The sequence below is a fragment of the Trichoderma reesei genome (assembly GCF_000167675.1).
Source record: "Trichoderma reesei QM6a unplaced genomic scaffold TRIREscaffold_6, whole genome shotgun sequence".
In the NCBI taxonomy this organism is placed as follows: domain Eukaryota; kingdom Fungi; phylum Ascomycota; class Sordariomycetes; order Hypocreales; family Hypocreaceae; genus Trichoderma; species Trichoderma reesei.
Window position 1 is genome coordinate 731,802 of NW_006711153.1, and position 15,101 is coordinate 746,902.

The following is a 15,101-nucleotide window of genomic DNA, read 5'->3' on the forward strand; positions in this document are numbered from 1 at the left end:
TTCGGGCGTCCGCAAACCGTTCTGCGCGCGTACGACGCCACACAGCTAACGCTTGGCGCCATTTTTCGCCTTCTTCTTCTTCTTCTTTCTCTTTGCTTTCCTTCTGGTTTCTATCTCTTTTCGATACCTACCGAGTACATCCTTACCGTTATATCCCACCCCCTCTTACTGTACACTATACTATACCGTACATCTTCGCAGCCTTAGATCCTTTTAATTATCCCGATTGCGGCCAGCGACAAGCCAGTGCTGGACTCTAGCTTGTTCGATCTCCTGCCCGTTCTTGAAGTCAACCTCTTCCACTACTACTTCTTCTTCTCCTCTTCGATACGCCTTCTAATACGCCCTCTAATCTCACCTCAACTTCTTCTACTCTTCTCCTCCACGACGGGATAACCCATCCACTTCTTACCATTCATCCCAATTTCTCTTCAGCAACCAGCAGACACCGACAGAGCGAACACGAATACGCAAGACACTCGACGGTGATACTAGTGACGGCATCGCCTGCCGAAACTACCGACCGAGGAAGAAGAACTGAGGAGGAAGGAAAGACGCGGCTCAACCAGATATTGGACTTCGAGGAAGTTGCAACTATGGATTCGTACGTCATACCTGCATTGCATCGCCTCTCTTTCCCTTGTTCGCGCACCCCCCTCTTCGCATCATTTCCCGGGCTGGCTGCCCTTCCCATTTTACGATGTTCGATTATTTTTGAATTTATGATTATCGAAATCTGAAGGAGAGTTTAAGCTTTTGACTTTGATGCTATGCACTCCACACTTAGCCTTACTTTGCTTTGCCATCTTACCCATCCTCAACACCGTCTACTTGTACTCTCTTCTCTCCTGTCCTCCCTTCCCTCACCCTCCCTTCTTGGGTGCGCGACACAGTTGTCTCTCTGCTCCTTCGAGATGCGAAGCAGCAATGGAACAGTCCACTAACAGCTTATTCCACAGCTTTATCCACGTCGCCGGCTGGTCTCAGCACTTTCCATCTTCAGCCAGGTCTCTCAGCCATCTCCGGTCAATATCGACGGCCGCGAGCTCCATCGACGAATCATCCTCATCATACCGCCCTCGACCGCCGCCCAAGTCGCCGTCAGTCTCGAATCTGCCCATAATATCATTCGCATCAAAGGCCGCCTCATACTTCCCCAGCCACGAGATGAGTACATTACCCGATCCACGAATGAAGATCGCCAGCTCGTCGAGCAGCGGCCAGAGGCCCTCGACTGCCCATCCAGAACTGAACGGCAACGACGGCGATGGCGCTTCTACCATTTCACAGCATCCCGGCCTCAGCGACGAAGTTGCGACGCTCAGCACAAAACTCATCAACGCCATCAACCACCAGACCGCCCTCGATGACACCCTGTCAGCGACACGCCACGAGCTGGAGACGTCACATGAACGCATCCGCGACTTGGAGGCTCAGCTGGCCGCCCAGCGCGAGATGATGGCTGGCGACGTCTGGATCCGCAGATCGACGCTCGAGAATGAGCGCAAAGTTTGGCAGGCTGAGAAGAAGGCGATGCAAAAGAAATTAGACGAGGAGACGACCAGCCGGATAGAGACAGAGAAGGAGAAGCGCAAAATTGAGCAGGAGCTGGAGAACCTGACCACGGCCCTCTTCGAAGAGGCAAACAAGATGGTCATTGCCGCCAAGGAGGACGCTCAGTTCCAGCATGATGTCTTGACAAAGAAGAATGATCAGCTCAAGGCACAGCTCGCAGATTCCGAGAGCCTTCTAAAGTCGCAGCAGGAGCAGCTTTCCGAGCTGAAGCAGGTGCTCGAGACGATGGTCATGGAGCGCGATGACCCGAGCAACAACACGGCGCCCTCAAGTCCCGGCCTCGAGTCCAAGGATGACTCTCATCTTGTTCCCGAGAAGCCGACGCCGTCCCCTTCCAGACACAACGCCGAATCGCAATCGACCCCGGCTCCCCCGACCAGCTTTACGCATCTGATTCAACCTGTCTTGCGCACAGATATCGCCGAGTACGACGACTTCATCGCCCTTGCTCGCCTCTCCCATCAGCGCTCCGGAAGTCGTGTCTCCGCCGGTTCCATCGGCGGTTTCATTGGACTTGGTGGCTCAACTTCGAGCGCCCACCTTTCAAACGCTTCCACCTCTTCCTTGAGCGCCTTCTCGAACCTCAACCAGAGCACCAACTCCAGCACGCCGCAGTCTCCCAACGCATCTGCAAACGTGTCTGCCACCAGCGCCGCTTCAACGCCCTCGCCGATTCCTCAGCTCAAGGAGACGCGCTTCTTCAAGCGTGTTCTTACCGAAGATGTTGAGCCCACTCTTCGTCTCGATGCTGCGCCGGGACTGTCATGGCTGGCTCGCCGCACCGTTCTGTCAGCCGTGGCCGATGGCTCGCTGGTCGTCGAACCCATCCCGGCGCCGCCCACGACTCCCAGCTTTCTTCCCGTCCCCAAGCCGCAGTTTTATCCTTGCGCCCTATGCGGCGAGTCTCGTAAAGACGCGGAATACCTGCGCAACTACCGCTTCCGGACAAGCGAGGCTGATTCGGCCCAGCGGTACCCTCTCTGCGGCTATTGCACTGTCCGCGTGCGATCCACTTGCCAGTTCCTCGGGTTCCTTCGTATGGTCAAGGATGGATACTGGAGGGCCGATGATGAGGAGAACGAAAAGGCGGCATGGGAGGAAAGCGTCCGCTTGAGAGAGCAGATGTTCTGGGCCCGCCTGGGAGGTGGTGTCGTCCCTGTTTCCCATGGAGAGACGCACGCAGGAACCACACACAGCCGCCAGCCCAGCCAGGAGCGGATCGTCGACGCTCAGCCTGATGTGGCCACCGGCCCCGTTGCCGATGCATCTGCGAACAAGGGAGAAGCCTCATCTACAGAAAGGGATGAGGCTGCATCTACGGACAAGGAAGAGTCCTCTTCATCTACAGAAAAGGAGGAGGAGGCTGCATCCACAGACAAAGAAGAGTCTTCTTCATCTACAGAAAAAGAGGAGGCTGCATCTGCAGAAAAGGAAGAGGATGCATCCGTTGTCGACACCAGTTTCGACACAGCTCCACCCTCAGAGACCGAAGACGACGACGGCAGCGAGTTTGAGCTGGGGCGCCGCGTGTCCACGGATGAACCTCACACACCTCCCGACCAGACCGACGGCACCAAGCCTCTTCGCTACTCTTTGCAATCCCTGACTCTGGACGCCATCAGCAACTCTGGGTCAGAGGCTACCAAGCGCCTGTCTACGACTACCGTCATTGAGAACTGAAAGACCGACGAGTCATTGATAAAGAGAAGCGCCAGAACCACTCGCACAGCGGATTTTGAAAGATTCCCCCTTATTTCGCAACTATATATTTTGTAATGCTTTCGTCGCCTCGTATGGCTTAATGTTTTATGTATTTCGATCAACTTTGAGTTGACTTCATGGCCCTGCACCCGAACAGAAGCCCGGAACTTGGGAAAAGGATTGGCTGGAGTGGTAAAAGGGGAAAGGGGGAAGGGGGGGAGGGAGCTAGACTGGCGAGCATATTTGGCAATGAAGGCAAACGATATGAATGCTGAGAAGGACACAAAAAAACAACAGGTCAAATATGATTGGCGTTTTTGGGTTGGACTTTGCTCGACGGATACGGGCCTTTCGGAAGAACCAGCAAAACTTTGAGGGAAACCAGCAAAATATGGGCTAGAGCATCCTTCGGTCAGGGGTTCATGGTCTTCCTTCTTTTCTTTCACTTGCAGAATTATTTGATCTGTACTCGTTTTCTTTCTCTGACTGGCGACAACTTCGTCCTCTTTTGGTTTGGCCCTTGTTTTCTCTGCTGGCTGTTTTCCTTTCTTACCATCTTTTTTCCTCACCTTTTTTGATCATGCTACTGCTTTTAACTGCCATCATTCTGAGCGGGCGCACCACGGAACGCATTTTGGGAATGCTCGTTTGGGTCAACCCGCCCAATTCACTGCCATGCTAGAAACAAGGGCCACGAAGAGTTTAGGAGACGAAGAAGGGGCACTGCCCCCTCGAAAGCGACTTCCTCTTTGAGGGGATCCATATAGGTACCTAATGACAATAGATGTATTAGAACAAAGAAGAATTGGCATCTTGATGAATGTTCGCTTGCTCCTTCAATATGTGCCTGATATAACCTGATGTCAAATGTCTGGGGTCTAACAGTCTACCATCACCAGAAGCGAGTTGCCCTGTGGTATGCCGGCGCGGTACTCCAAAAAAACCTTCACGGAAAGAAATCGAGGATATGAGACACAACGACGTCTGGGACTTGCTCTGGGATGTAATGGTCCGAGTCAACAACTTCGACCTGGACCGGCACGCCGTCTGCCGTGACGTTGGTCCACTCCTTCTGCCCGTCAAAGAGGCGACTGACGATGCCCTCCGCGGCCAGCAACACCCTGATGGGTGCCTGGATCAGCTTCCCCTTGGCGAGGTCATCCCGCTGTTCATCGAGGTCGTGTGTAGCGGCCGCACGGTAGTCCTGGCACGTGGCATGGACAAAGTCTTTGTCTTCCATACACTTGACGTACTCTTCCACGGCATCCTTGTGAAACATGGCGAGGCGGGAAAGGTCTCCGCCAGTCAAGAACGTCTCGGTGACTTGGCGCGGGGCCCCGCTGATGAGCGTTTCGGGAAGAGGAGACTTCTGGATGAGGAAATACCAGTGGAAGTAAGCTTTTGGAAACTCGGGATCTGTGCAGTTGTACATTGCTAGAGTAGGGCATATGTCCAGAAGGATGGCCTTGAGGACGCGGGCCGGATGGTCAACAAGCAACTTGTGAGCGATACGGGCGCCACGATCATGCCCGCAGACGTAAAAGGGCTGGCCAGCAAAGCCGAGGGCATCCATGACGGCGATGCAGTCATTGGCCATGTGGCTCTTGGCGTAAAGAGCCGTGTTGTTGGCAGGCTTGGATGAAGCACCGTAGCCGCGAATGTCCATGATCACGACAGAGAAGAGGGACGTGAGCTGGGGAGCAACCAGGTGCCATATATGGTGTGACTGAGGGTACCCATGGAGCAGCAGAAGAGGAGGCAGCGAGGGAGATTGGCCGAACGACTGAATGCCGAAGATGGAGATGGGAGGGGAAGACTGCGTCTGCACTGTAAAGGGAGTAAAGGTATAAGGAAAAAGAGTGGAGGCACCTGCCATTGTAATGACAGTTGAAGGGATGGGCTGTGAGGATAGGGGGAGGTTGATATGATCAAAGACGAGCAATAGCGGCAATGTCGAATTCTGCTAAGCCGTGGGTTGTCGTCAAAGGATAGGATCTCCTCAAGGTTGACATATGGGAGAGGAGATGCTTTTGGTGTTTGCCCCATGCAAGAGGGGCTGCATGAGGTCCCCATTATGATTTGCTGCCGCCATGATGGAGAGCTTGGAGTAGCAACGCGGATGTGCGTCAAATGGCCTGGAATGACGTGTCAAGAGGATCGAGAGAGCGTAATGGCCGCCTGCGCACTTGCAGCTGGGAGGCGGCGTAGAGTAGGAGGGAGGCATTAGAACCTAAGGTAGGTCTAAAGAGGGGAATTTCATGTTAGTCGTTGACGATTTGCATGTAAATGCATGCATGCACTTTGACAACGTGCAGCAGGGAGGTACCTAGTAGTAGAACCACAGACACATACCTTGGCAACTTACCTCGGTGCTAACAGTACCCCGCGAGTCGCTGAATAGAGTGGTCATAGACGATGGGCACGGTCCAGTTGCAGGCACTCAGTCCATCACAGGGCCACGGCGCTTGTCGTGTACTGGCGAACATGATGCCGAGCAGAGAGTTGCTTCTTTGTGGATGATGAAGGAGGAGAATCGAGGCTCTTTTGGTTCATGTGCTCACAGACAACGTGTGGGCTCATGTGATCTCACGAGCTGCTCCTTCCGTTGTGCACAAGCAAGACAGTGCAATAGAAGGCAAGTGTCACGGTGATGCAACTTCCCCAGTTGTGCCGGGCTCCTTGCCATCGGCTCATCTTTTAGCCGCTCTCCAGCCCGTTTTCCCTTTCCGCCGGCTTGCTGCCAATCAGTGCTCCTCAATCCCACACCTTCCCAGCACCCGTACCAGGTGTTTCGACTCGGTTCAGATCCGAGCCTCTCTTCCCTCTCCCACTTCAACAAAAAGGCGAGACACCTTTCAAAAAGGGACCAGAGACCAGCCGGATTCCGTGGCGGGATCATGAGTTGAAGTACTAACTCACCTCCCCTCCTTGCATGTGCCTTCCAACCCCGACCATCGTCACATCCGGCCCCACTTTGCGGCAGACGCTCACATGGCTCCGGTCCGTGGCCGCGCAGCCTGCGACGGGTGTAGATCTCGGAAGCAGAAGGTGAGAGAGAAGACAACCCCAATTGCAAGCGTTCTTCATGTTGTATGGCTGACCCATGACTGCAGTGCGATGAGAAACGGTGAGACCACCAGACAGAATCGCTTGAGAGTGAGTGCCTGTTTGTTGACCACCTTCTGCAGACCGACTTGTTCGCGATGCCGTGACATGAAGCGGGAATGCGTGTGGCCAAAGCTATACAAGCGGTAAGATGCGGCCAGAGCTTTCCAGTAAGCAAACATAACTGTTTGTGTCCTAACCCCAGCCTTTACCCAGTGGTCCCGCCAAGGGCTACATCGAGGCCCTTGAGCATCGTCTGGCAGTTACCGAGGCAGTCCTGCTGCAGCTGCTCCAAGTATCGGATGACAGCCTGTTGCAAGACGCATTCAAGCACGAGCCCGCCAAGAGGGCGGATGTGCCAAGTGCCGCCGCCATAGCAACAACCACGACGACTGACGCGGCAGGCCGGATAGAGGCCAAGAAGACGGGCACAATCGCTCACTGGGACAGCTTCCCCCTCAACACGGCAGACGAGGTGAAGCGCTGGGCAGGCGAAGTCCTGGGGCGTCGCGCGGATTCTTTGCGGGCCAGCCGCGACACTCCAGAAGAAGAAACCGACCAGAATTCGTTCGACACGTATCCTGTTCCACCAGATCCGCTATCAAGCAGTCGGCAGGAGAAGAGGTCCAGTTCGAGAGGTAGTGCCGAAGCATATCAGCCACTGCCGATGGAGCCGACTGCTACAGCTCTCCCAACAGCGATAGAACCCGCCATGGCTTCTGGCACGGCATTTCCAAGGGAATTGGCGACAGGTGAGATGTTTGATCTGTCTCAGGACTTTAGACGGCAATTTGTATGGTAGATATTATTGGGCTTTCTCTTTGTTTTTTTCCCTTTGATCATGTACCATTATCAACCGTTTGCTATGTACTTGGGTAGTTGTTATGACATATTTTCCCTTCTCCAAACTTTGATTGCGAATATGTCATCTATGATTCTGCAACCGTAGCCACAATCGACGGGGTGAGTGTGATTGTTCATCTTGAGGCATTAGGCTTCGATAACCAAAACCGGTTCAGATAACTTTCACACATTGCCAAATATTGAAAGGGCATCGTAGGAGTACTATATGAGAAGGGGAAAAAACAAGGTCACGGGAGACCATGGCGCCACTTACAAATTCAGTCTGTCTCCTAGGTTCTGAACGTACGAGTCCCATCCGACATTGTTGAACAGTAGTCCTGACGATTCCGGATTCATGTTCTCACTCAGGAATCTCTCCCACTCCCCCTGCTGAGAGAGCTGATCTGCGTCGAACCCAAAGTCTGGGCCCGTATATTCCAACACTGGCTGGAAGCTTGGGTAGTCCCAGAGATTGTCACCGCCCACGAACCCTGAGTCGGGTCCAATGAAGTGGCTGGCAGGATAGCCACTCATGGCATTGCCCATAAGGCCAGGGTTGCTGCCAATGCTGTTGTTGCCGGCATTGTTGCCAGTGTTATTGCTGTTGACGTTGTTCTGTTCGACCCGGCGGCGCTTGCTGCGGCTCCCCTCGAGAAGATTCTGGTATGTTGAAAAGACGGGTTGGCTCCAGTCCGTCAATATGCTGAGGGACGGGTCTGCCGACAACGCTGGGTTGATTCGATCCATGAACGGCTTCGATGTCAGCCTGTCCAGCAGCATCTTCAGCGTCACGCGGCAGTGGTGGGCGCTGGTCCAGTTTCGGCTCATCATGCCGAGCAGCCTTATGGCGCAGTTGAGATCCCTACGATGCAAGCTTCCTGTCAGCTAGATGTGCAACGACTGGTAGATGAACTTCGAACGAAAAAAAAAAAAAAAAATGGTGGTCAAGTTCAACAACTGGTCGCAACGTACAGTATAGTTTTCTCCATTGGATACAGCTTCAACAGCCCGGCGTAGGCAATGACGAGCCCGGCCATCCACGCAGCCGACAACATCCCTGGCCACGCCACCAAGGGCGAATCCCCTTGCCGCAGCTTGAGCTTCTTGACAATGGCGCGGCTGGCGTTCACAGCCGTTTGCAGACTGAATTGAAAATCTGTTCGGTTCGTAGGGAGAGAGAGGAATGGTCGGTTCATGATGAGGATGAGTTGGTGGTACAATATCGCAAAGGGAGGGCCATGGTGCGATTGAGGCTCTACAAAGATAGACGTCAAGCCTTCGCCTTGAAAGGACGGCGGAAGCGTGTTCCACCACGCGTGAATCTTGGACGTCATCTCCAGCACCTTGTCCCAGGTGATGGACCGGCTGTGGATGGACTTGTGGAAAAGGTCCAGAGCCTGCCCTAGCAGCCGTGAATACGTCACCAGAAAGCCGAGAATGGATTCGCCCAAGCTCTGTGGCCGATATACAAGCTGGTCCGTGTTGATGCTGTCCTCGTGGGTGCCAATGGTGCTCCCATCGGTGAGATCCCCTGCGGAGGAAACGGACCCAAAGGTCGGATGGTCGACCGGTGCGTAGGCATGCATGTCATCCTCCGTCACCGGAGAGCGCGTGTGTGGTATGTTCTGAAATGGCCTGGCCGGATTGTGAACCTCTGGAGCCCCCGGCAGACAGACGTCAATCTCCTCGTCGTTGAGCGCCAGGGGGTGCCCCAACACCTGACTCAGATGACGATCAATCACATAGGCAGACCAAAAGATTCTCTTCCTCATGTCGCAGATATCGCGCGGTAACTGAACGTATCGAAAGGGGCATCGGTGCAGCCCGCAGTGGTATAGGATGCGCGTCATTGCTCCGTGAACTGTCGAAGCTGCTCGTAGAGACATCTGCGTCATCAGATACAGCTCCACGGCCAGAAGGGCCTGCAAAGAAGGGATGTCGTGGCCACTGGAGAGGATGCCAAGCAGGCTGGTCAGCGCCACAGAAGACTTGATGCGAGACTCTTCCGGCAGCTCCCTCTCCTGCTTCTGGTTGTGGTTCGAGTCGGCAATGTTGAAGACGCATTGAAAGATGATGGCCTGATACACCTTGTTCCGCTGGCTCATCGGTTCCGCAGACTTGCCCTCCAGGTCGTAGAAGCGGTTCACCTTGTCAAAGAACGTAGGCCCGTGGAGAAAGGGAAGAAAAGGATGCCATCTCCTAAAGTATTCCACCAGCAGCCGCTTGGCAACAGCCGGCGGAGGTGGAATCCCCAGCCCAGGCGCTGCAATGCCATACGACCGAATCCCCGGGCTCTTGCTCGCTTCCTCAGCGCCCACGGCTCCTACGCCCAGAGAATCGTCGTCCTCGACTGCTTGCTCCTGGGCCTTCTCCTCCGCCATGACATACTCGTGCGCAGACCCGGGGTCCGGCGTCGCTGTGGTGCCGAGGCCATCTACATCTCCCTGAGGGCGCTTTGCCGCAGCACCGCCAGAGGTCGATGTTGCAGTTGCGAAAGCCCGGAAGACGGTGTTTGCGAAGAAGACACCGCTGGCACTGCCAATGAACTCGCTCTTGTCGGGTCGTAGGGCAATAAATGAGCCGATCTCGATTGGCGGGATCTGCTGCGAGTCTGCATCCGACATGTCTGGCTGCTTGGCGGGGGAGGAGGACTCGTGAGTTATGTAGGGACAATATCGGGCCAGCTGAAGCACAACCAGTCAGCCAGGCAAACCTATCATTTGCTCGACACCAGGATGATGCGATGAGATTCTGAGATGAGATGATTGATTGATTGATGGCGAGAGGAGAAATTCCGAGTCCAACTTTCAAAGCCTTGGTCCACCAAGTCAATTGGGAAGGATCCAGACAAAAGTTAGAATTGTCAGGTGCAGGCGGGCGGCTATACTTTCTGCCGCCCAAATGCTTCGTTGTTTGGTGACCTCCTCAGGCATTCGCAAGTGACAAAACAACCGCCATCAAAATACAGGACAGAAACCCACCTACCTCTTAGGTGAGCCTTGGGAAAGTTGAATGCCGAAATGCCTTGACATTTATTAGGATTACTTCATGCATCAGACGGGCAGGCGTTGATGTTTGTCTGTCATGACAAAGACGTTACATATTGATAACAAGGAGACTATTCTGCAAAACAATTGGTGTACACCAGACGTTACATGATGGGTGATGACATTCATATAGAGCCTGCAACTTCCTCTCTCTCTTCCCCTTTTCAATCCCCCTTACCCCCGCCCTTTCTTAACGCTCCTTTTTTTTTCACAGTTCGCTTCTTCCATTACTTTTTACAGATTCTTGTCAGGTCCTTCTTTGCTCGTGTAAAATCAGTGAAGCAAGATTCTTCCATTTCGCCGCCCAATCAAAAACCTCCTGCATAGCGCCCATTCATCTCTGAGCTCTCAATTGTTTCATACCGGAGAGCTTGGTATACGGGGTTTGCTGTAATTGGACGCCACCCTGGATAGTTGGTTGTGTGAGGACGAGCAGTTAATTTGACGCGTTATTACAAAGATTATCGAGACACCGTCTCTGAAAGTGAGGTGAGTGTTTTGTTTTTGCCCCCTTTTCGATTTTGCTTTTTTTGGAACCTCAACTCTCAAGACCTGGGAGCTGGCCAGAAAAGACCAAGCTTTACCCCCATCCTCTTTCACAGTTCCTCTTGAACGGTAGCCTCAACTTCCTGTCCCTCACTAGCGGGCTTCGCCTTGAGGTTCTCGGCCTCTACTTCCCCGTCACGGCTGGCAGCAGCCTCCTTGGGAACCTCAGCGCTCTCAACCTTGGGGGTCTCCTTGTCAACACCCTCGACGTCAGGGTGAGGAGGGGCCACGCCGGCAATCATGTCGTCGGGCCAACCGCCTTCGGGCACGGGGATCTCGTGTCCCTGCGCGTCGACGACGCGCGTCTTGGTCTCGTACTTGGTCTTGAACTCGACTTTGCCCTGAAGCGCCTTGACCTGCTCGTCGTTCAACAGGTTTCCGTCCTGGTCTCGGTACTCAATCTTCTCTTCCTTGGAGAGGATCTGGGGCTCTTGAGGAACGGCTGCCTGCGAGATGACAGGCTCAGGCTGCTTTGCCAGGGGCTTTTGCTCCTGGTTCACAACTGGCACGTTGGCAGCAGGCGGTGAAGGAGCAATGCTCGAGGGCGCAAGTGATGTCAGGGTATAGCTCTTGTACTAAACACCAAAAGCGTCAGTCATGATTGTTACAAAGCTCCTCGTCGCCACTCGGAGGCTCATCTAGAGAGGACTTACATCATCGAGGAAGGTGTTGCAGTCAAAGTCCCACTTGTCAAAGAGCTTGACGCGATTGCACTCTGCCTTGGTCCAAGGGGTACCGTAGGCCAGAGGCGCGAAGAGGGTGAAGACAGCTGCCGATATGACAAGAAGCGACACGGTGCCGACGCGGTTGATGAGAGTGCTGCGGTAACCAAGGGCGGCCGGAATCCTCACCGTGGCGAAGTCGAACATCTGGCAGAGGGCGAGGATGGCAAAGTAGAGCGCCGGGAAGTAGTGGTGCAGGAACAGCTGGCGCTCCATCAGATAGAAGGGGAAGTAGTGCAAGGCCCAGCCCAGGACGGAGGTGCCAATCTCATAATCAAAGCGCTTGAACGTGCTGCTGGCGTAGTCGTTGCATCCGCGCTGCCATCGCAGGATGGCGACGCCCTTGAAGATGACCCAGATGGCAACGGCGGCCGTGCTAGACCACCAGATGAAGGGGTTGCCGAGAAGATAGACTTGCATGTGGTGCTTGCCCCAGAAGTTGATGCCGCGGCGAAGAATAGGCCATGACGGAGGGCGAGAATCCCAGGCATGTGAGTCGGTCAAGCCAGCGTTTGTCTTCCACATAACCTTGTGCAGCTCCCAGAACTTGCCAAAGAAACCAGGGTTGGCGTAGTTGACCTTTTCGACGTCATCCCCGAGGAGAGGGTGCTCGTTGTACTCGATGTACCAGATGCTGTTGGGCAGGCTGCCTCCGCGAGCGCACGTAACCTCTTGCTGCTCAGAGGCCCACTCAGGCAGCTTGACCTTGTGGGAGAAGAGGGCGCAGCCGGTCATGACGTGGATCAGTCGGAACTTGGTTTCGATTGTTCTGAGGCGCTCCTTGGCCAGCGGCCCCTTGGACTGCTTCTTGACAATCTCAACACGGAAGAGGTCGTTGGCATCGCCCTCAAAGCCCTCGTATCCGTAGGCAGAGACCTCGTTCTGCCACTCGGCCTCGGTGACCGGGGGGCGGACGTCGTGCGAGTGGAGGCGTCGGAATGTGGGCTTGTGATAGAGGCGGATGACGGAGCCATCGACGACGTGGTGCACCTCCGGCAAGGCGTCCCACGCTTCAGTTCCGTTGATGGGCTGGCCATCAACACCAAGGGGCTGGGTCTGGTTCTCCATGATCCAGATGTTGTTCTCGTCCTTGTGGGGATACAGAGTGATCTGCTGCTGCAAGCTACCGGTAGGGTACATGAGCGGGTGAGAGTGGAGATAGCCGCCCTGAGTGTTGACATGGCGAATGGTGACTCGGCTTCCAAAGACAACGTCAGCTGGGACGTCCTTCATCCCCTTGCTGTTCAGCGTGGCCTGGAATTCGGAGCTCATGAATCCATCACCCTCGCCCGGATTGGTCAGGCAAAGGAAGTGGATGGCGAACATGGAGAGGTAGAAGGTGAGCGGGATGATGATGAGACAAAAGACTCTAGCCATGAAGTGCTTGAACCAGAGACGCTGCGTCGAGAAGGTTGGATTAGCCGATGCGCAACGGGAATCAGGGTGAGCAAGATAGGGGGGTGAGGCCCCTATTCTGAACGTACCATGGAGACATTCTTGCTGTCGCCGAGGAGTACCCACAGCTGCACAAGAGTCAAAGATCCGACCCAGGCGATGGTGAACAGGCCAACCCATTTGATGCTGGAGGTGATGCCGAGGCCAAGACCAGTCATGGCAAGCCAGAACCACCAGCTCAGGGAAAATGCCTTGTCGGGCCCCTGCTCGTGCTGGTTGGTGAAGCAGTTGAATGACATGGCCGTGAAGGCGGTAGCAGCAACCAATGGAGAATCCAGAAGAATGAGACGAGCCTGGGTAAGAAGGCCATTTTCTGCATCGAGGCTCAGGTCAGAACTTATTCTGCACCAACTTGCGGCTAGCCACAAAGCAAACTGGCAAAGGAGGCATTTTCAGAGTAGGGGCAGTATTATATACTCACCAAAGATGATGAAGCTGGCGCCAAGGATGGCGGTCGTCGTTCGGCAGCCAACAGCCTTGAGGGTGAAGAACATGAAGGGGGCGAGCAGGATGCCGCAAACGGCAGGGAACATTCGCATGGCGACATAGGGAACGCCGGGCTCCAGATAATCCTTGCCGATATCCTTGAAGTCAAAGTTGCCGTCGAAACCCGCAAGCCATCCGGTGAGGGCAATGAGCATCTTGGCCAAGGGAGGGTGCACGTCCATAAAGAACCTGCCCTTGATGTACTTGGAAGCAAAGCCACCGAAGCTATGGAGAGGCGGCAGTCAGTCAGCACAATGCCAGCGAATTGGGACGCCACGCAGCACAGCACACTGGGGAGACTCACTGGACTTCGTCAAACACCACACTGGTGGGCGTGTAGATCTTGAACAAGCGGACAATGGTTGCCAGGACGGTCACTCCCAAGGCCGCCACATAGTCGGCCCCGGGGAGCAGGAAGACGTCGTTGTCGGCGACACCATCGGACCTGTACGAGCTGTTCTTCTTGGCCGCCTTGGACTTGCTCGAGGCGACTGGCGCCGTCACAGCCACGGGCATCTTTTCTGCGACGAGGGGAGGCTGAGGGCTGCGGCCCCGCGCCGTCGCTTTCGCCATGGCGAAGAGTCTGGCGGGGATTGTCGAGGCGGAAGGGCGCGGACGGTGAGGTCAATCGGCCGGTTCGTGCAACTGGAGAATAGCGAGGACCGAGCGCTCAAAGGAGGCGGGAGGAATGTCCAGGTCGGACCGGTAAATGAGCGTATCGAACGAAGGAGACGAGGTGTGGAAATTAATAAAGATGCCTCATGGGAGAAGCTGACAAAGGGAACAATGGGCAAGAGAACTCGCCCAGATTCGGCCGGGCACAGGAAAGAAAAAAAAGAACCGACACCCGCTGATCGAGAGTCGCAGCGCACAGGCAGAAAGGAAGAGGAAATAAGAGGCACAAGGGGAGAAGAAGCCGAAAAGTGGTCGTCGTGATGGGCAAACCAAACCAAACCAGTCAGGGGTGGGAGTGAGTTCAGCTTCACGCTTCCGGCATGGCAATGTAGCTACAGTGGCCTTTCCAGGGAGGAACCCTCAGCCTTGGCGCCACTGTTGGTTGCACCGCCATACCTGTACTTTGTGCCTGCGGGTGTCGGTACCGACTGACGCGGCTCTGGCGCCATACAACGAGAGAGTACACGCTGAGTACCGCCATTGCATTGACTCCAGCGAAAGGACCCCGTTGCAGCCTCGTGTTTCTGGTGAGGGGACCCCCTTGCTCTAGCGATTGAACCAATGGCCACTAGCGCTCGAGGCATGGTCCAATAAGCGATGGACAATGTTACTCCAGAAAATTGAGGTTCCAGGGTTGTGAAGATTCGTTGTATCTTCTTTACTAGGTATATAAGCATATTGCTCGACGCGTACATGCAGAAGGCAGACTACTTTAACATCACTTATAGCATGGCCCTATTCTAGGTGCCGGCATCTCGAAGCTGGTCGTCCTCGACATCACAGGCCTTGTTCAATTCCATCCGTTACGAAGGTACGAAACAAAAAGGACTGAATGGACGCCCTCCAGCCGCACTAAGATCCATCAAAGGGAGCCCCGTTCGGTTCGTAGCGAGGTCGAGGCTCACTGTAAGAGGCCACTGTATTTTCCATTGTCACTCGGTGCCAG

General features: G+C 54.6%; 4 protein-coding genes across 4 annotated transcripts; 1 reads left to right on the forward strand and 3 right to left on the reverse strand.

Annotated features, from left to right (window-relative positions):
• Nucleotides 1–927: 927 nt before the first annotated feature.
• On the forward strand, nucleotides 928–3,255 carry TRIREDRAFT_59542 (guanyl-nucleotide exchange factor; the record flags this gene model as incomplete). Its single annotated transcript, XM_006964091.1, has 2 exons — nucleotides 928–2,733; nucleotides 2,962–3,255. The coding sequence occupies 2 exons, from the start codon at nucleotides 928–930 to the stop codon at nucleotides 3,253–3,255; spliced, it is 2,100 nt and encodes a 699-aa protein (XP_006964153.1).
• Nucleotides 3,256–4,222: 967 nt separating this feature from the next.
• TRIREDRAFT_59642 (uncharacterized protein) lies at nucleotides 4,223–5,152 on the reverse strand (the record flags this gene model as incomplete). The annotated part of the gene is made up of 1 exon (XM_006964245.1): nucleotides 4,223–5,152. The coding sequence occupies one exon, from the start codon at nucleotides 5,150–5,152 to the stop codon at nucleotides 4,223–4,225; it is 930 nt and encodes a 309-aa protein (XP_006964307.1).
• Nucleotides 5,153–7,494: 2,342 nt separating this feature from the next.
• Nucleotides 7,495–9,848, reverse strand: TRIREDRAFT_106009 (fungal specific transcription factor domain-containing protein; the record flags this gene model as incomplete). Its single annotated transcript, XM_006964246.2, has 2 exons — nucleotides 7,495–8,086; nucleotides 8,197–9,848. 2 exons carry the CDS (start codon nucleotides 9,846–9,848, stop codon nucleotides 7,495–7,497), a joined length of 2,244 nt encoding a protein of 747 aa, XP_006964308.1.
• Nucleotides 9,849–10,867: 1,019 nt separating this feature from the next.
• Nucleotides 10,868–14,372, reverse strand: TRIREDRAFT_22005 (glycosyltransferase family 39; the record flags this gene model as incomplete). The annotated part of the gene is made up of 5 exons (XM_006963968.1): nucleotides 13,785–14,372; nucleotides 13,416–13,705; nucleotides 13,024–13,307; nucleotides 11,471–12,937; nucleotides 10,868–11,392 (listed from the first exon to the last, which is right to left on the reverse strand). Exons 1-5 carry the CDS (start codon nucleotides 14,051–14,053, stop codon nucleotides 10,868–10,870), a joined length of 2,835 nt encoding a protein of 944 aa, XP_006964030.1. The 5' UTR covers nucleotides 14,054–14,372.
• Nucleotides 14,373–15,101: the final 729 nt, after the last annotated feature.